General features: G+C 51.8%; 3 protein-coding genes across 6 annotated transcripts in view; 2 read left to right on the top strand and 1 right to left on the bottom strand.

Moving 5' to 3' along the window:
* Nucleotides 1–2,060: 2,060 nt before the first annotated feature.
* Nucleotides 2,061–13,141, top strand: CUEDC2 (CUE domain containing 2). 2 transcript variants are annotated; one of them, XM_074544889.1, is made up of 10 exons: nt 2,061–2,204; nt 2,984–3,113; nt 6,152–6,243; nt 7,047–7,190; nt 7,514–7,575; nt 9,002–9,135; nt 9,963–10,133; nt 10,464–10,525; nt 12,192–12,252; nt 12,622–13,141. In XM_074544889.1, exons 3-10 carry the CDS (start codon nt 6,170–6,172, stop codon nt 12,766–12,768), a joined length of 855 nt encoding a protein of 284 aa, XP_074400990.1. In that variant the 5' UTR covers nt 2,061–2,204; nt 2,984–3,113; nt 6,152–6,169; the 3' UTR covers nt 12,769–13,141. The 2 variants fall into 2 exon arrangements, with proteins under 2 accessions (XP_074400990.1, XP_005481339.1); XM_005481282.3 differs by lacking the exon at nt 2,061–2,204 and adding an exon at nt 2,216–2,704.
* Nucleotides 10,239–18,315, bottom strand: FBXL15 (F-box and leucine rich repeat protein 15). Of its 3 annotated transcripts, none has more exons than XM_005481285.4 (4): nt 18,076–18,315; nt 15,987–16,237; nt 14,745–15,247; nt 10,239–14,370 (listed from the first exon to the last, which is right to left on the bottom strand). In XM_005481285.4, exons 2-4 carry the CDS (start codon nt 16,167–16,169, stop codon nt 14,181–14,183), a joined length of 876 nt encoding a protein of 291 aa, XP_005481342.1. In that variant the 5' UTR covers nt 16,170–16,237; nt 18,076–18,315; the 3' UTR covers nt 10,239–14,180. The 3 variants fall into 3 exon arrangements, with proteins under 3 accessions (XP_005481342.1, XP_005481343.1, XP_005481341.1); XM_005481286.4 differs by lacking the exon at nt 18,076–18,315 and adding an exon at nt 17,032–17,712; XM_005481284.4 differs by lacking the exon at nt 18,076–18,315 and adding an exon at nt 16,566–16,979.
* PSD (pleckstrin and Sec7 domain containing) overlaps nt 17,728–18,440 on the top strand; it is a 41,668-nt gene continuing 40,955 nt past the window's right edge. The window contains exon 1 of the mRNA XM_014275554.3: nt 17,728–17,800. The gene's annotated coding sequence lies outside the window, so the exon portion shown is untranslated. The remainder of the gene's footprint in view (nt 17,801–18,440) is intronic.

Here is an 18,440-nt window from a genome sequence, read left to right as displayed (position 1 = left end):
GAGGCTAAACAAATCTAACATTCTGCTGATGAATAGGATGCCATGAACTACCTGGAAAACACTGGTAGAACCTCTTAACATAACATAGTTTAGGAATGTCTGTTCTAATTCAGTTAAGAGTTGTAGAGTGAAGTTGGGTCAAACAGGCTAACTGCAATTGTTTGTCATAGATTTTAAAATTGTTAATTTCTAAGGGCTTCTCCTGGTTTAGGGTGAATTTGGGAAGAAACTTCTGAATGGGATCCCTCTAGAAAACAGATTCAAGCAGCCCCTCTTGGTCACCAGTACAGGAAAGATTTCCTTGGAGAAAAGTGGAAAAAATTCTTTATTTAACAAGACAAGTACTTACAAACATAAAAAATAATAATATTAAACAATGGAATTCCTTGTTGTTCTGAAGAGAGACAAATTCAGAGAGAGCCCAGAGTTCTTTTTGTGGGGTGTAGCTCAGCTTGCTCAGTCTCTTTTCGGTCCCTCCTGCTTTGAAAAAGGCAGTCCTGGGCCCTGGTGGGCCACAGGCTGAGCTCCCGGTGCTTTTCTGGGTTTTTGGTCCAAAGCAAGGCTGATCAGTTCCAAGGAAAAGAAAAGCCACTGTCCGGGGAACTTCTCTGCCTCAGCTAGCTTTAAAAACGTTAACTAGAAGCAAAGGAGAGCTTTCTCCTGCTGTCTGTGCTGCAGACAACACAGCTCATGAGAAAGAATGCGGGGGAGAAAGTGCAGTTTCTGCAAACAAACTGTGCGCTTCTTCTCCTCCCCTTCGCTCTCTGAACCAGTTTTAAAGGCACAAAACATATTTCTGGGCTAAACAGACAAATGGGGATAAAATTCAGCATCATAAAGTCACCCCAGAACTGGGCTTTACATGTGCTACTTCATTTTCTTCAAAAATTCTCCTTCCACTTCACTGTGATGAAGCCTGTTCCAGAAGCAGCTTCATTCTCAGCATGTTCTTCACACAATGAGTCACACAATTTGAAACCTAGAAATAGTAGGCTTGGTAGAAGATTTCAAACTGTTTACCAAACTAAGGCAAAAACACAGATGGAAGGAAAGATAATAGAGCATACTTGATTACTTCCGGTTAAAGTGTGGATGAATGCAGTTAAAAACAGTCAAAAGCAGCAGAAATTAAAAGCAGTGGATACTCTTACAATGAGGTACATTCATACGGCGTCAGTGGATGAATGTATGTACATTTCAAGAGAAATAAACAACGAAAACAAATAAACTCTGCTCATAGTAACACTGGAGTGAGTGTGATGTTCCCTACCCAGATGGCATTACTCTGGATTTTTTTTTTTTTTTAATAATTGCCAAAGGCAGAATCAGGCTCATTCGCTGGGTATTTAGAAACACATGACTGAGGAGCATGAGTGGGAGAACAACTATGCCTCGCTGCTTTAGGGTTTTTCTGAAGAAGCACCTGGCATAACAGAGTTATTTCTCCAAAGGTGCTCTAGGGAGCACTGCGTTGTCACACCAGGCAGAGCAGCGAGCAGCGAGCCTGACTGGGGACGGGCGAGTGCAGACAGCGAGCAGGGAAAGAGCCCCGCTCCTGTCCCCATCCCGCTCTGCTCCTGTCCCCATCCCGCTCTGCTCCTGCCCCCATCCCGCTCTGCTCCTGTGCCCTCATCCCGCTGTGTCCCATCATCCCGCTCAGCTCCTGCCCCCATCCCGTTGTGTCCCATCATCCCGCTCAGCTCCTGTCCCCATCCCGCTGTGTCCCATCATCCCGCTCTGCTCCCGTCCCCACCCCGCTCGTCGAGCCTGGGTGTGCTGGGTGAGTCTTTAGCCAGGAGACTGGACTGGGCGGTAGCTTGGGGAGCATCCCGTGAGAGAGCTCTGGCTGAACGAATGGCTTGGCAACCTGGCCCAAACACCAGTGGTTTCCTGCTACTCTCAGTAGGAAACGCGTCTCTGGCACTTGGCAGCGAGAAGAGCACCTGGGAGCCTTTCCCGGGGTGGCTCCGCCAAGCGCTCCCATCCCTCCCACCGGCGCCGCGCCTGCCCGGGCCGCTGCCCACAGCAAAGATGGCGGCGCGGGGAGCGGCAGTGCGCAGCCGCCCTGCCCTGCCCCCCCCCGCCCTGCCGGCCGCGCGCGCCTGGGCGGCTGGCGGCTGGCGCGGCCACGTGACGCGTTCAAGCGCGCCGCGCGGGCCCCGCGCGCAGGGAGGACGGCGCGGCGGGGGCGCGCGGGCGATCAGGTGACCGCTAACCCCCGGCGGCGGCGGCGCGCGCCCGTTACCGCCCCGCCCGCGGGGACTCGGGATGTGGGACACGGGATACGGGACTGGGGACCCGGGACACAGCGCCGGGGAACCCGGAGTGGGGCTTTCAGGGGTCCGCAGCGCGGGGGGCGGGAGACGGGCCAGGGGGCCGGGCAGAATAAGGCGCAGCCTCCGCGGTGCGGGGACCGACCCACGGTGCGGGCGGCGCGGCGGGGGGACCCGGCCCGTGCCCCGCGTGTTCGGGACGCTCTGCGGCCTCGCTGTCAGCCCGCGGCAGGGAGCGTGGCCCGCCGGTGGCGGGGAGCAGCCCGAGCGCGCTGAAAGTCGCTCGGGCCGTGTCGCCGCTCCCCTCTGGGGCCCCGGCCGCGGCCACCCGCGCTGCAGAACACCGGTGCTCGCTCTCCGGTGTGTCTCCTCGGAGCCTCGAGAGACAACTCCTGCTCGGCCGTGGCGATGAGGCCGGCAGTGCCTTTGCGGTATGTTGGTGATGTGCAGGGACCACTGCTGGCCTTGCTGCATGAACCGTGGATGTTGAAAAACATTGCGGCATCGCAGTGAATTTGAAGGGTGACAGGTACAACGTTCTCACAGCCACGTTGTCCTTTCACAAAATACATTTTATCCCAAAGAATAAAGCTGCACCCTCTGCGTTAGGGGAAATGGTCACAAGTGATGTAAAACATAAAGACACCAGTATACAGAATGATTCTCTTGTGGTCCTGTTTCAGCTAATTCAGCTTTCCTTTCCCATAAAGGGGTTCCCTCATTCATGGCTTGAGCCTGGCAGGCATAGGATGGACTGTCAACTCCTCTGCAGGCACTGAAGTGATTTCACAAACAGTGGCCGTGAGCCGAAGACCTCGCACAGGTGACACGTCTGCTCCGGTAAGGGCCCCGTGCCAGCAGAGTATCCAAGTGCAGCTCTCCAGGGTAGATCTAGAGGGGAGGGCAGGGCCTGGCCACTGGCATTATTATCTTCTATCACTGTAGTTTACTGGGACTAAGCTATGAACAAAAGTCCTATGTTAATTTTAGAGCATTAAGCAGTTAATTGTGTAAACACTCACAGTGACCTCAGTCTGCTTTCCCATAGCAGCCACACTGTGAAAGCACTTTCAGGGACTTCTTTAGTGAGAAAAACAAAAAATATGGAAGCACTGAAATTGTCTGTAAACTGTAATTTAGCCTGGAAAGTTTTCTTTTAAGCTGAAGTTTGAGTCTAATAGTTCAGGTAGAGTATAGCCACAGCTCATTTTCTGTCCTGCACATGTGTTTTGAGAAGTTCCCTCTGGGCCTGTATGTCACAGGCTGCACTGAGGGGGCCTTATATCCCAGAGCAAAGCACTTCCCCAAGCACAGACACACCAAGCAGCATAAGACATGCTCTGTGCTTTTTCAGAAAAAAAATTCAGAGAGAGCTCAGTGAACCATCCCTGTCCCATTATTCACTCACTGACACTTGAGCTAAATGAACCTTCTCAGATCAGATTTACATACACTTGCTCTAACCTGTTCTGAGAAACATCCAAGGATACAACACCCACCTCCTTCCACTTGCAGATACCTCTAGTCATCGGTAGGCAAATTTATGATCCCATAAAAGTTGATATACAGTTCCTTAGTTCAGAAACATTCTTCTAAATTGCTTGAGTCTGTCTTGTTAGTAAGAAGTCCAAGGCTCACAGTCATTCCCACTCCATCACACTGACCATTTAAGAATGATTACTGAACTTGGAGTTGAAAGAACCTTCCAAAACAATCTAGCTGTATGCAAACAGTTGAGATTCTTGCCTTTTTTTTTTTTTTGAGGAAGACAGATTCATACCAACTTTTCTTCAATATACCATAAGTACTTATTTCATACACCACAAGAGCAATGGTACTTTTAGAGGGATATTATTTCTACATTTGTTTTACAAAAAGCCCCACCAAGCCAACAAAATAAATTTGACATTAACATGTTGGGAAGGAGAATACAAGGGGATGGAGGTTGTTGAGATTGCTAGGTTCTCAGGACTGACAATAGGGTGGGAAACTGGCCAAAGCATCTAATACAGAAAATGAGTAATTTTCACATTCACAGTTTGAGAACTGATACCACTTTTCTCTGCCTGAGGTGAGGAAATGTGTATGCCATGCAACGTTATGTGATTCAAATAAGCACTGCTGGCATTTCAAACTAAGCCTGACTTAATGAGATGACATGCAGTGCTCCACTGCTCACTCCTTGATAAAAAACCTCAGTGTTTAAAGACTGGGGTTTGTCAGAAAATGACAGGGATTGCCAGGAGCTGAAGCTCTCATGTTCTGACAGTGCAAAACTGTAAGGCTGTGAGCAGAGCAATAGGAGTATCATTTCATCCTATGCTTTTAAAAATAGATTCTGTGCAACATGTTATACAGAACCCATATTGCAACAAGAAATGCAGAAGGACTTTCACAAATTCATTTGAATCAGTATCAACTAGTGAAGTGATCTTAAAACCCACATTGCAATTATGACTGGAAGTTTAGAAGTATGGTAACATCTTTTCAGGAAAACTGAGCTCTCAGTAGAGTGATTTCTCTTGCCTTTGGGTTGTAGATAATTTTGTGCATTGTAAATCACTCACACAAAACTGAGCACATAGGATAAGTCTCCTAGTGAATCTTCCCCTTAACTATTGCAGATCATCACTAGAAGCAGTGTAGCATTTGAAAGTTTAATGCAGAAGGAGTTTTGATGTCCCGAGTTACATAGTTCTAAATTTGGCTGAGTGTCATGGGGTGGTTTTGTTTATAGGCTGCTAACTCTGGAAGACTCCTCTAGTTCGGAAATGCCAAACCTTTCTGGTTCCCATGGGACACCAGAATTGTCTGTTAGTAAGCTATATGACTGTTCCATGAGTTCTGTGTCAAACAGGCCTGGCCAGGTCCTAGTGGGGTTGAAATGAGAGAACTGCACTGATGAGAGCATGATGACCCTGGGAACCTCTCTGGCCAATGACCATACCAGTTTCTCTAAATGCAAGGCTGGTTTCCTTGAAGAACTTGGTGCTTGTACCAAGAATTTGTCCACCCAGCAGCTCTGTAGACCCCAAGGGGAAGGAATGGTTAAGAAACAGCTTTTTTCCACCCTGTTCAGTCCAGGCTCAGTACTGATAGCCAAAGCAGGGCTGTGGGCAGCCCCCTTCTGCCACTGCTTCTGTAGGAGCTCTGTGATTCTTAGAACTCCCCTGAGTTTTGGGTTATCAAGTGCCCCTTGTTGCAGCTGCATCAGCTCTAGAATGGCTCATTTACCGAGCACAACAACGGGCTCCTGTTTGGGCAGGATTCCATTGGCAGTCCATGCCTGACCTGGAGACCTTTGATATTTTGGCTGGCAGACTACTCGTCTGTGCCCTGCTTGGTATTTCCCTGTAAAATATACTCTAGGATGTCCTTTCTTTAGGAGACATTACCCTTCCTCCCACTCATTCCTGAGTCAAGTCCAAGCATCATTGCATATGCTCTTGGCTGGAAGGTCCACCCCTTTCTGCAGGGAGTGTACAAGCCCACTCCCTGTTTCTTCCTCACTGGACAGCACAGTCTTCCAGCTCAGAAGGGGTCCCTGGTTCCTGCAGCTGGACACATCTGCATTTCCAGCTTTGCTTCCCAGAGGGGACTTGTTAAATGTACGGTACAGCTGCATACTGACAGCATCAACACAGTCAGGAGAGGCCCAAGACACTGGGCTCCTTTTTCCAGTAGATCCTCATACTGCAGTTTTTTATGGATATCTTTGTCTGCTGTTACCCAGAGATGACAAGACATTGGAGAAGTTTGTGAATTGTTCTCATGGGAAGAGCACACTTGCCTATACCATACCTGCATTTTGATCTTGATATTTTTATTTTATTAAAATTACATGGAGTTTTTCCTTCTTTTTTTTTTTTTAAAAAAAGGAAAAGGCTTAGAGAGATATGGAGATTGAAAGAATCATTCAAGACACACTGACACGCTTCATCCAGTCCCACATCCCTGCAGCAGATCTCAGGTATGTTGAGATAGGCAATTCCAGTATTGTGCTCCTGCATTGTCACTCTGTGCATTGTACTGAATTCTGTAGTTTTTCCTGTACTTTGTGTTGCTCCCTCTCAAGTCAGATCCAGGATGTAGGTAATTTGTACAGGCTCTGATGGGAATGCTGGAATAACTATAGTTTAGCATTGCAATCTAGCAATGGCATTTCTTTGATGACCAAGATGATTAATTTCCTGTCCAGTAATACCCATTAGGATATGGGATTTCCTTCATTCCACAGCGCTCCCAAATGGCTTTCTGAGCAGGATCATCTCTTTCAGGCCTCTCTCTGTTTTGAGGTCTGCCTGCATGCAGAGATACAGCCGCCTTGAGGCTGGACCACAGCAGTGAGTTTTGCAGCTGGTGGCAGCAGTGACACCAGTGTGGAGTGCAGCAAGCAGAGAACCCTGTATCCCACAGAAAGGGTAACTCACCTGAAATACCAGTCAATATAGAACAGCCAAGGCCTTGAACACGTGGAGTATTTTGGTTAGCTCTGCTGAAGCACCCACAGGAGCACAGCCTCTGGAGCACACACTGGGACTTTCATTCAGTGCTGCCCAGGAAGCAGGACCACATGCACTATTTATCTGTTAATGCTTCCCTCTCAGCCACTGACCACCTGCTACTTGGCCTTAGGGGTGGTATCTCCTCATAATGTACAGTCACATAGCTCCTGCTGCTGTATTAGAAAGACACAAGGTTAGGCAGAATGGGGATGGAGAGAGGAAAAAATGGGCCTGTTGACCTTGCTATCTGTGTTGTCTTTGTCTCCAGTGGGATGGATGATGTTTTCTTCTCTTACATCACGGGTGTCCTGGAAGAGCTGGGCTCACCAGAGTCCTCTGAAGAGACTTTTGACATGGACACCTTTGTGGAAATGATGGAGGCATATATCCCTGGTTTTGCAGAAATCCACAGGTATGTGATTGTTACTGGTTTGTATGTGTATGCCATGCATCAAGGGCCTGGCCCCAAGACTCCCAATACTACAAATTCTTTTGTTATACCCAGATGAAAATGTATTAGTACTAAACCTGAACCATCATGATAAGTCACCCTTTGCCTGAATACACAGATGCTAATCCTAATATAGTTTGCAACTAGGTCCTTGGTAATCTGAAATACCGGTTGATTTTACTGGGCTTCCCATCAAGCCTTGTCTTTCTATAAAATGGTAGCCAAGTAGGAGAGGCTAGTGCTTTTATTCCTCATGCTTATTATACAGCTTCTGTCTCTTGCAGTGGGGATGTTTGTGAAATGATGTTCTCCCTGTCAGAAAGGCTTTGTGAAGCTCGCAACAAAGGTGAGTTACACAAACAATGTCAGCACAAGATCTGTACATGTTTTTAGCCTTAATATTTGGAGTTGAACAATGTCACAGAAAAAGTACAAACTTGTTTGCCACAGTTAGGAACTCATAAGGTAGCCCAAATTGATTGACAGGTTTGGGGGTTTTTTTCCAACAGGTTTTTCACATCAACAAATGGGAGATGGGAGGTTAGAGTCATATGGAATACTGTCCAAGACATACTGAAGTGAAAAACACTTGATTAATTCTCGAAATACCTGTATTGAGATCAAAGCCAGAGTAATAACAAAGAAATAACTAATTCAGGGCTGCTTGTTGAAATTCTGCTGTAAGTTAATTCTGAAAGAGGATTTCTGCCTGCCTCTGATAGCCATCTGCCTAAGTGGCACTACCACTGGGCAGCCTTTATCAGGTACATCATCAAATAGGGTATCCAGCTGAGTGCATGTATCACATCTAACTTTGAGCATCCTCAAAGCTCACTTCCTGTTCATCCATGAACCCTGGCACAGATGCAAAATCAGTGATGTGCTCTGACCTGCACTGTGCAGGACTGCTGAAGACTACGCTGTGACAATGGCCCCTTCTAACCTCAGCATTCACAGGCCAGCTGGATTGCTGTATCAATTAACTCCATGGGTACTTTCCACTAAAGAACAGACAGGTTGCAGTGCCTGGATATCAAATCTTTCAGGACATAACCAGTCTGAGTTTTGCTGGTCTAGCAACATCACTGCTGCCTTGCCAGAAGGCTATACAATGTAGAATAGACAGCCCTGTCTTTTATCTTTCTTGCTGCTTTCTTGAACTTGACAAAATCTTCTGCCCTGCTCCCCTGCATCCTACCCTTTGAGGATCCTGATGTAGCCAGAGTGTGGAAGGAAAGCACTATTCCAGTCTTAGGACAGAACAAAAGTGAAATGGTTCTTCCTACCATGGGAAAAAGAGCCTGTAAAAAAAGAGATGCATCAGACTAACCTGATCACAGGATGTGCTGGCTTGCATGCAGCCTGAGGACTACCACAGTGTATTCCCAAGTTTAAAAATCAAAACTACACCTTAGTTCAAAGAGCAAATACCAGGGAATTCTTAGAAATAGTAGTATCCACAACCGAAGCACTAGTGGACTGAGAATTGAAAAGTATAATTGAATTTGCAAGCAGTCCATGCCCTTTACAGCCTGGAAATGCAGAACTCAGGCACTCCAGCATGTGCTAGCACTGGCTTCCTGCAGATCAGTGGGAGCAGAGCTGCAGCTGTCCCTGCTGAGGGCAGGAGAAACAGTAGTCTTTCCAAGTATTGTCACTTATGAAGAGATTTGCTTTGGCACACAATGCACTAGCAATCTAATGCCAACAGAAAGCACAGAGCTCTAGCCTTAGTGGGACTGTTCCTCAGGAGATATCACTGTGTCTTTAAGAAAAACTTGGCCAAAAGGCTGTGGAAAGCAGGAGTGAAGCATCCTCTGAAGATCTCACCAAGGGCCAGGAGGCTGGAGCTGGAGCCTGCAACGGGGAAAGACTGTGCACTGTAACAGACGGAGCCGGGGCCCAGGTATGAGTACCCTGCAGAGGAGCAGGAGCACTGGGACAGGCACACAGCACTAGGCTACCAGCACCACCTGAGGGCATTTTCCAGCTCTGGACAGCATAGGCTGTGACACAGCATCACTTGTGTCCATGATCCTCTCCACTCTATGGCCTGAGCAAGACTGTCAGAAAATTATATGCTGACAGACTGTGAGCCAATGCTCTGGCTCATCCTTTTCAGTGGCTGGAAAGGGTAAGCAAGAGCAGTGGCTGAGAGAGCCTGTCCCAATGCCTTCAGAAATCCCACAGCAGCTACAGGTACTGCAGTACCTTCTACATCAACCCCAGCTTCCTCCCCCCCACCCTCCTTGCTGTTGCTCCAGTACTGATCTATTCCTGCTCTGCAATACAAGCATTCTGTGTCCACAGCGTTCCAGCAAATGCTGCTATGGTGATGCCTTCTGATGTAGCATCAGGTCAGTGTTTAGCAGCCCCTTTCCTTTCTAATCAAAGTACATATAACTTACAAGGTGGGCAGGAGTCAGGCATTCGCACCACAGGGTCCAGGAAGCTCACTCACTCTTAAGCATGGATGAGTCAGGTTATGGGAGCCCTGCTTTAAAGCAAGGTGAAATACAGAGGGAGGAGATCAAAGGAGAGTGAGAGGAGATGGTGCTTCCAAAGATACAGTCCCCTGTTAGCTTCAAGAATCAGATTTAGTAATGATGGTAAGGAGAGCTTTCAGCAAAAGGCAAGCTGAATTTCCTGACTATGAAAAAACAGAGGCCCTTTTCAGTAGCCCTCTCCTCACCGCTGCATCCCCAACTTACCTCTGTCTCTTTCTCCAACTAGGAAGGTGCTGACTTGAAGGATGGGGTGGAGCTGCTCCTGGAGATGTTCCCAGCCTGTACTGTGAGCCAGGCAGAGAAGGCTCTCGCCATGACCTTGGGGAACTTGGAAGAGGCAGTGCAGTTAATTGTGGAGGAGAAGGTGCAAATTGGCCCAGCAGGTGCGAGTGTGAAGGTACTGTACTCTGACCAGGGTGGCAGTGGGCCAAGGAGCAGGGCAGAACTCAGGGACATAAGGTGCCACAGATCTCTGCTACAAGCAGAAATTTTGACTGCAGAAACTTTATGCACAATAAGCCAGGAGGATCATGCAGAGCGACAGCTCCTCTCCCTCCCCTGGCTCTATTAATATAGGCTGTGCCCACCAAGGCAGGACCCCCGTGGAGCTGTGGCTGGCACCCCTTTCCCCCTGGAGTGCTCCACCAGCAGCTGGGTTCCCTGAGCTAGGAGGTAAGCTGTATGCCCTGTTGTTTTGCTATTCACACACCAGCTTGTCTCCTCCCAGGAACTGGCACGGCCCCGCAGAGCACCCAACCACGAGGAGCTAAAACAGGTCATCCTACAGAAGTAAGTACCCAGCAGCAAAGAACCCCTTGTTTTGCTCCAAATCAATGAAGAGGTAGCAGTCTGGGGAACAGTGTGGTCTGTAAAGAACTAGGGGTGGGTACTGGCTGAACACATCTAAGCACAAACACAATCATCAGCTGGGAAGAAGGAAAATAAAAATGAAAAAACCAACTAACCAAACATATACACACAAAAAACCCAAACAACCCACAAAACCTAAACAACAGAACAGGTTTGGTTTCTTTTAGAGCTCTGGCACAGAAACACATGACCTGTACCAGCTGGGTCACAGCACTGGCTGCGTGCAAGGTTTCAGCCTCCTACAGATGCAGTGTAAGTCAGTGCTGTTAGCTGAGGTCCTGGTTAAAGGTTCAAGGCACAAACATCATGCTGCAGCTCAGGTAACAAACACATGGTGACCTGTAGAACTACAGTAACTCATTCATACCTCCATTCTTGGAGACAGTCCAAACAAGGTTAAAAATACCTTAGAGAGACTGCCTGTACAACAGCATTGGGAAGATTAAATCTCAATTGCTGAAGGTGTGAATTCAATGCATTTAAAGAAACCTCTCTGAAGTCCTATGGACTTCTTGGGAACGAAAGTAGCTTAAGACTAGTTTACCTATATTCATTTCTAAAAGCATTCAAACAGAATTCTCAATGGGAGAACCCACACTGTTGGTTTCATCTATCTGCTTTAAGATCACATCTTTCATGAGTATCCTCATGCAGGCATACAGCTTCCACATGTCTATCCAGCCACATCTTCTCCACTTTACATTCTCCCCAGGGACAAAATAAACAGTCAATAGGCTAGGAACGATAAAGCAAGGCAGAACAGCATCCAGGCAGAAGTAGTAATCCTTGTCCTTGCCCATCTCCTGTGCAGGCTCATTTCAGAGGGACAGGCAAGGGAACAAAAAAATCACCAGCTTCTTGTTATGTTTCTGAGAACTTCACTTTAATGACATTTTGGCAACATCCTGTACTTTAAACATCACTCAAGCACAGGTACAGAAAGCAGATCGCCATAGCTGAAGATACACAAGAGTAACTATACTAACTACTGAGGGAGAAGTCATGGTCACCTGTGCTGAACCAGCACCAAAATCTCAGAGTAGCAACTCAGCAGTACAGCAAGCAAATGCTTGGACCCTGATGTTTCAGTTACATAGGAAATGAGGTGATGCTTTTATCAAGTTGCTTCCAGCACAGACCTGTTTCATAGTCAAGTAGTAGGAGGAGTGTGAAAGGAACACCATCATTCAGGGCAAAAGCAGACAGATTGGTCCTGTAACCTCACCTATTTCTCATTTGGCTGCCATCACTAGCACTGAGAAGGAACAAAGCTGCCCCGATGGCAGATCACAGCAGACCTCAGTACCTCTCTCAGTTCTGCAGTGGCTGTCAGCATTCTCAACCACCTGAGTTTTCAATACCCTTCACATACAGCCAAGGATACCACTCCAGGAGAATCCCACTAGATTCTCACCAGAAGGGTGACATACTTCTTGCCCATTTCACCCAGAGGGGAACATCAAGTTTTCCTAGCTGCAATCTAGGCAAGTAGGACACAAACCAGCCAGGGGAGAAGGGACATAGGCTGGGAGTAGCCCCCAGCAATGTATGTTAGAGTGTTCACTGAATGCTTCTTGTGTTTCAGATACATGATGGTGGATAGTGCAGACGACCAGAAAACACATCGGCCAGCTCCACCCAAAGAGGTAAGCAGGCCCAGCTCACCAGCAGTTTAAATGTCCCAAAGGTTAAAATAAAACCAGGCTGCAAGTCCAAAAAACACAACAGGGCAGGCCAAAGGCAGGTCTCTTCATAGAACCTGTCAGTCAAAGAGGGAAGATTAGCTCAGCTAAGGTGCTGCAGGAAATGTCAGTACTTACCTTTGCTGACTACCATGGCTCTTGCTCCCTCCCATCAGATAGCACCCTTCCCAGTTTTGGCCAAGATTCCCAACACAGACAATGGTAAAGCAGCCCACCCACCTCCCATAGTGCAGCTCTGCTTTTGCTTGCCCCCTCCATTTCTCTAGCAGTGTGGCTGTCCATCCACTTGGTGTTGATATCTTTCCTCTCCAGGCTCCCAAGAAGTTGATCCGCTATATTGATAACCAGGTGGTGAGCACAAAAGGAGAGAGGTACAAAGACATCAAGAAGCCTGAGAGTGAGGAGATGAAGAGAACCTACATCAGCCTAAAACCAGCCAGGAAGTATAAGTTCCACTGACAGCCAGGTCCTCCAGCTCTTCAACCTTCCACCTCACTGCCAGGCATGGCAGGATGGATGTGTGGTGCTAGGAGTGAGGTCGACTCCACCTGCCACTAACTTGAACTAACCTGGAAGCCAGGACACTGCTTTCAGCTTCCTCAACTAACCTGGCTGAGCAGACTTCTCTCCTTGTGTAGCTATCCCTCTGCCCCCAGGGGCACACTGCAGTGGCTCTCCAGGACCTGGGCATTCTCTGCTATTCCTTGCATGGGACATTTTTAGATCTGAGATGTGGCATGTGCTTTTGCAGCAACCTTTTTAACAAGTCTTTGTGCACTGTTGCTTTGAGTGCCAGTATTAATAAAGATGATGTGAGTTGGTGTGTAGTTCAGCCAGAGCGTGCACATGCTTTAAAACACTGCCTCCAAAGACAGGAGCAGGGTCATCCTCTCTTCCTCTAATTACTCTCTTCACGTTCTCAAGATGCAGCTGCTGTTTGATTAATTGCCTAGCAGATAAAAGGGCTTAGGCTCAGCTCCAGCACTAGGCTCCCCCTGCCAACACAATCTGCAGCTCTCTCCATAAACTCCAGCTGATAGCAGAGTCAGTGCTCCTGCCATTTCTCACCACTGTTGAGAGCCAAAGCTCCAGCCACACAACAGGGAGCAAAATACAGTAGCAGGCCTGGGCACTACTAAAATAGTCAGATGCTGGAAGAAACAAATGGCAATGACCAACTGCTTTCAGTGACAGCACAGCTAGGTTTGGCATTTTTCTGTCAGTCAAACTGCCATCTGGAGCACAATTCCCACCTTGTTCCAGCCTAAACCAGCACACTAGGCCTGGGCAGACACACTGCCTATACTGGGGCCATGCTAGTCCTTTGGTGCCAGGCTAGCCAGTGGCTGTGGGCTGGAGCTTAGGCTCACTGCCCTCCTCCCAGAGCCCAGAGGGGCCAGCCCTCTCTCAAGAGGAGGGTTGGTAGCTATTCTTTCTGCTCCAGCTGGTCTGCTTTGTTCCACAGCTCCACTGGCATGCCCTGCACACCCACCCCAGAGGACAGTCCCCATCAAACACTCCCCTGCTTTCTGGACAGCTGCCGCTTAAAGATTTAAAATACAACAAATAATAAGTCCTATCTATCAGCTGGCCTGACCAAGCACCTGTTCAGCACCATGGTGTTCCTGCAAATCACTCGCTCTTTCCACACCACTGCAGAGGGAGTTACTTTCCCCAGAGGCACCAATGAAGTCCACTTATGAGCACTCAGTGGCTGCTACACAGCCCCAGAGGAAAGAGTGAGCCCCACTCAGGCCAGCCTCACCAATGGGACTGACCTCTCCCTCTGCACATCCCTACAGCAGCCAGTTCCGGCATCCTTCTGGGATCCCAGCATTGTGTCAGTCCCTCCCTCCCCAGCAGCAGCAGTTCTAGATCTGAAGGTTGATGAAAGGGGCGAAGCCAACCACATCCTGCAGCAGAACGAGAGCCCTCTGCAGCGGAGGCTCCACATCCAGCTCCACCCCACGGCTCCGGAGGATGCTCAAGCTGGACTCAGCCACGTTGTGGCAATGCTTGACCTTCAGCGAGCGCAGCTTGGGACAGTACTCAGCCAGGACCCTGCCAAGAAAGACAGCAAAGGCAAGTTGCAAGTCAGGACTCCTAAGTTCACCACTCACAAGCCTCTTTACTCCCAGCAGCCTAGCGCTCGTGACTGTGCCACACATGCACCATCCTCTGGGGACAGCACCACGGTGGTATGAGATAAAGTCAAGGGACATCCGGATCCCAGACCTATCCTCCATGATATGCTAGGAAATTTGCTGTCAATAGCACATAGTGCTTCCCCTGAAGGGCCTGCTAGTGGCTTGTCTCCCAGGCTAAGCTCTCACTGCTTTCAGCATGAAGAAACATGACTTTCCTCTCTGGTTCTGTCCCTCTCCCCATGCCAGACACCTGCCATGCCCACCCTGGCCCCCCATGTTGCTCAGTACCTGATGGAGTCATTCTTGACTCGTAGACACCCCGTGAGGTCCAAGTGCTCCAGCTCTGGGCAGCACTTGGCAGTCTCCTCAACTGCCACGTCGCCCACGTTGGCATTGACAGCCAGTGACAGAGACTTGAGCCTGCCACACTTCTGCACCAGGTAGCAGATGGCCTCGTCCTTCAGCTGGCGACAGGCCGTCAGGTCCACGGCCTCCAGGGCCTTGCAGTGGTCAGCCAGGCTGCGCAGGGACAGGCTGTCCACCCACTCACAGTGAGCCAGGGAGAGCTGGCGCAGCTGGGGGCAGCTCAGCGAGATGGCCACCAGCGCGTGGCGGCTGAGCTGGGCGCAGCCCTTCAGCTGGATCTGGTGCAGGTGGTGGTTCTGCCCAATGACCGGGAGCAGCTCCCGGTCCGTCAGCCACTCGGAGCAGTTCTGGAGTGCCAGCTGCTGCAGAACTTCGTTGTCCTTCAACAGGTTAACAAAAGCGGCCCGAGGGATGGCAGGTCCGATCTGCGTGGGGAACCCAGGAAGAATGAGGCATCCTCCCAGGGTTTCAGATAAGCCTGGTCCCCACCAAATACTCTCTCCCCTCCTCTCTTCTTCTGTGACAATAGTGACCAAAGCCATCCCCTGTCCTCATCCCAAGGCAAACTCTACCATCAGACTGCTCACCTCATTCCAATGCTACTGCCACAAGCTAGACGATACTCTGGCTTCTCCATCCCACAATATCACTCCTGCATTTATATCCTCATGATGAGCTCCACACCTCCGCTCTCCAAATATCCCTTGGCTAGACCACTCTGTGTCCTCACAGAATAGCAGCTACTCCAGTCTGTCCCAGGCAGTGGCTCCCAGGAATAGCACAAACTTTCCAATAGCACAAACTTTCCCTAAAGATCAAGCAGAGTTATCTCCCATCAGACCCAACCTACAGCACAACTTTCGTGACATGCCACTCCAAAACTCCAAACTGCCAGCCAGTGCCCCATAATGGCCTGGGTGGAGTTTCCAAGCTTACTCCTCTCAGGGCCTCTTACTCAAGACACTGGCATTGCTGGGCCCTGAATCACTGCCTCTCCTTCCTAAGCTCATCTGTCCAGTTTGACACCTGAACTATTAACCCAAGCTTCTGACCAGAAACTACCCTCCTTGCCTACCCTTTCTTCTCCCCACAGAGATGCTCCCCTGTTAGTTCCAGAGCAGTAGGACATCTGTGTCCTCCCCCAGCCTCAGAGCCATCCAATACCTGGCTTGAGTCAAAGCAGCGCATGTTGGCCAGGTACAGCTGGATGAGAGACTGGAATGACTTGCTGACCCTCTGCAAGCTCAGGAGTTGCTGCAGCGGCAGATGACAGAGGATATGTGGAACCAAGATGTCTTCCCAGGGCAGGTCCAGGAGGCATCCCCTGGTCGGGGTCACACTCATCATCAGACACCAGAGAGCCAGGCTACTGCAGGAGCCAGGCAAGATCAGCTCACACCTACTGCCGGGTGCCTCTAGAACAGCCGAAAAGAAAGACTCAGACTCGGCGACGATTCCCTCAATCAGCCCACAGGGAACAGCCCCTTGGCTAGCCATCAGCAGGGCACGTGCCTGCCGCCTGCATCACCACCTCCCCAGCCCGGGACGTTCACTGCTCAGGCATCCGAGTCTACCGGCCCACAGTGCCCTCCAGGAGAGCTTGGGTGGGGCTTTCCACCAGCTGCTGAAGGAGGCCCTGTCCCTCAGCGAAGCAGCAGCAAGAAGCTGCAGAAGCTGCTGCAGCGTTACCGCGGCAGTCGCACAGTAGCTGTGCCCAGCATTCGTGTCCGAGCATCGCTCTACCTGTCAGCAATCCCCGCATCCAGTGCCGGGCCGCTCGGGCACCCTGCCAGGGGAGAGACCAGGCGCTTGCTCCTTCCCGCTGGAGAAACAAGGCTCCGGGCTCCCCGCAGGGAATCTCCCTTCGAGGAGCGGCCGTTCAGAGAAGATGAGGCCTCGGGCCGCGAAGGGAAGGAGCAGAGGGGTCCCGGCAGCCCAAAGCCCACCGAGCTGCGGCTAAAGGCCGCGGTTACACTCGGCCCCAGCACAGTCCGCACCTGAGGGGGTCCTCACCCGAGGCCATGCCCGTCCCGCCGTCCCAAGGGGCCTCGCTCGGTCCCAGAGCCGCCCCCGGGCAGCCCCACCGCCGCAGCGGGGCGGCCACCGGGACCAGGACACGGTCCCGCTGCCCGCCGCAGCGCGCCCAGCCCAGCCTTGCTTTGCTTTGCCTTGCAATGCCCTGCCCTGCTTTTCCCCGGCTCCCCGGTACCTGCGGCCCCGGCGGGGCTCTCCCGGCCGCTCCATCCGGCGCCGCACCCGCCCTGGACACCGGCGGCCGCCCGTGACGTCACGGCGGCGGGCGGAAGTGCGCGCGCCCCACCACCCCACCTTCGGCCCCGCCCCTGGCCGCGCCCCGGCGGCGGAGGGCGCTACGGGAGCGGACTGAGGCACCGGACCGCGGTGGGGAGTGCCGGGCCGCACAGAGGGACACGGTGGTCATAGGTCCCACTGGTGTCGCAGCGACTCCTACAAGTTGCTCCCGGCGGCGCGGCGCGCACACCGCCTCTGGTGGCCTAGCTCACGGGGCGCAGCCGCTCCCCCGCGCACAGCGCCTGTCCCAGTTCCTTCAGTTATCCCAGATCGCCAGGGCACACCAGATCCCCATGGCCCCAGTTCCCCGGCGCACTCCGGTGGCTGCAGCCCCGCAGCTACCCCGGCTCCCCAGAGCACACCGCCTGTCCCAGTTCCTCGGCTGTCCCGTTTCCCCAGCGCACGCGAGATCCCACCGCACACCAGCCGCTTCAGTTCCCCACGGCCTCAATTCCCCCGCGCACACCGGTTGCTCAGCCCCGCAGCTGCCCAGGTTCCCGGGCGCACACCGGCTGCCCCCGTTCCCCACGGCCCCTGTTCCCGGCGCACACCGGTTGCCCCCATTCCCGCTCCCAGCGCACGCCCAAGCCCCGGCGGGCGGCCGCGCATGCGCAGCGCGGCGCCGCTGTCCGTTCAGCACTACGCGGAGCCGGGACCCGCTGCTGCCGGTGAGCGACGGCCCCGCCAGACCCCCGTCGGCCACCGGCCCGGCTCCGCGGCTCTTCCAGCGGGCTGTGCCGCCCTTGTCCGCCCGCAGCAGCGGAGGGATCCCTGGAGCTCACAGTTCTCATAACACTCTCGACCGGCAGCCACTGGGCCCCGCTCCTCCGCCGGTACTGGGCTGTCCCCGCCCCGGGGCTGCCCGCGGCCCGCCGCTCCCAGCCCGCATCCTCCCATGCTGCCAACCGGCTCCTCGCGCTCCGCTCCCCCGCCGGTGCCCCACCTGCCTCCGCAGCCCCGGGCACAGGGCGGGGTCCCTCCCTTTGCCCTCAGCCCCCGCGGAGAAGCGGCCCGGGCTCCTGCCCGCGCAGTTGCCATAACGACCCCGTAGGAACGGACGCGGCTTCTTCCTCCCCGTTGTCGGTTTGGAGCGGGCACCGGGGGGCACTCGGTCCGCGTCGGTGCGGCACCCGCACACCACACCTCCGAGCTGGCACAGGGCTGTGACTCCGTCTCTGTCTCGGGACTGAGACCTGCTGACTTGTGCAGCATCGAGCTGCTGATTACTGCGGGCATAGAAACTATAAATAAATCCACCTGGCAAAAGAGCAGGGCCCACAGACAGTAAACAAATCCCAAATCCCTGCT

This window comes from Zonotrichia albicollis, chromosome 7 (assembly GCF_047830755.1).
Source record: "Zonotrichia albicollis isolate bZonAlb1 chromosome 7, bZonAlb1.hap1, whole genome shotgun sequence".
NCBI classification, from domain to species: Eukaryota; Metazoa; Chordata; class Aves; order Passeriformes; family Passerellidae; genus Zonotrichia; species Zonotrichia albicollis.
This window is presented reverse-complemented; position numbering and strand designations above follow the sequence as displayed.

Excerpts from the sequence above, each read along its gene's own strand:
- CUEDC2 (XM_074544889.1), top strand. The coding sequence starts at position 6,170 with ATGGAGATTGAAAGAATCATTCAAGACACACTGACACGCTTCATCCAG. Across the intron at positions 6,244-7,046 it reads ATCCCTGCAGCAGATCTCAG|TGGGATGGATGATGTTTTCT; the intron begins GTATGTTGAGAT and ends CTTTGTCTCCAG. Across the intron at positions 12,253-12,621 it reads GGCCAGCTCCACCCAAAGAG|GCTCCCAAGAAGTTGATCCG; the intron begins GTAAGCAGGCCC and ends TTTCCTCTCCAG.
- FBXL15 (XM_005481284.4), bottom strand. Across the intron at positions 15,248-15,986 it reads GCTGCTTTGACTCAAGCCAG|ATCGGACCTGCCATCCCTCG; the intron begins GTATTGGATGGC and ends TTCCCCACGCAG. Across the intron at positions 14,371-14,744 it reads GTCAAGAATGACTCCATCAG|GGTCCTGGCTGAGTACTGTC; the intron begins GTACTGAGCAAC and ends CTTTCTTGGCAG.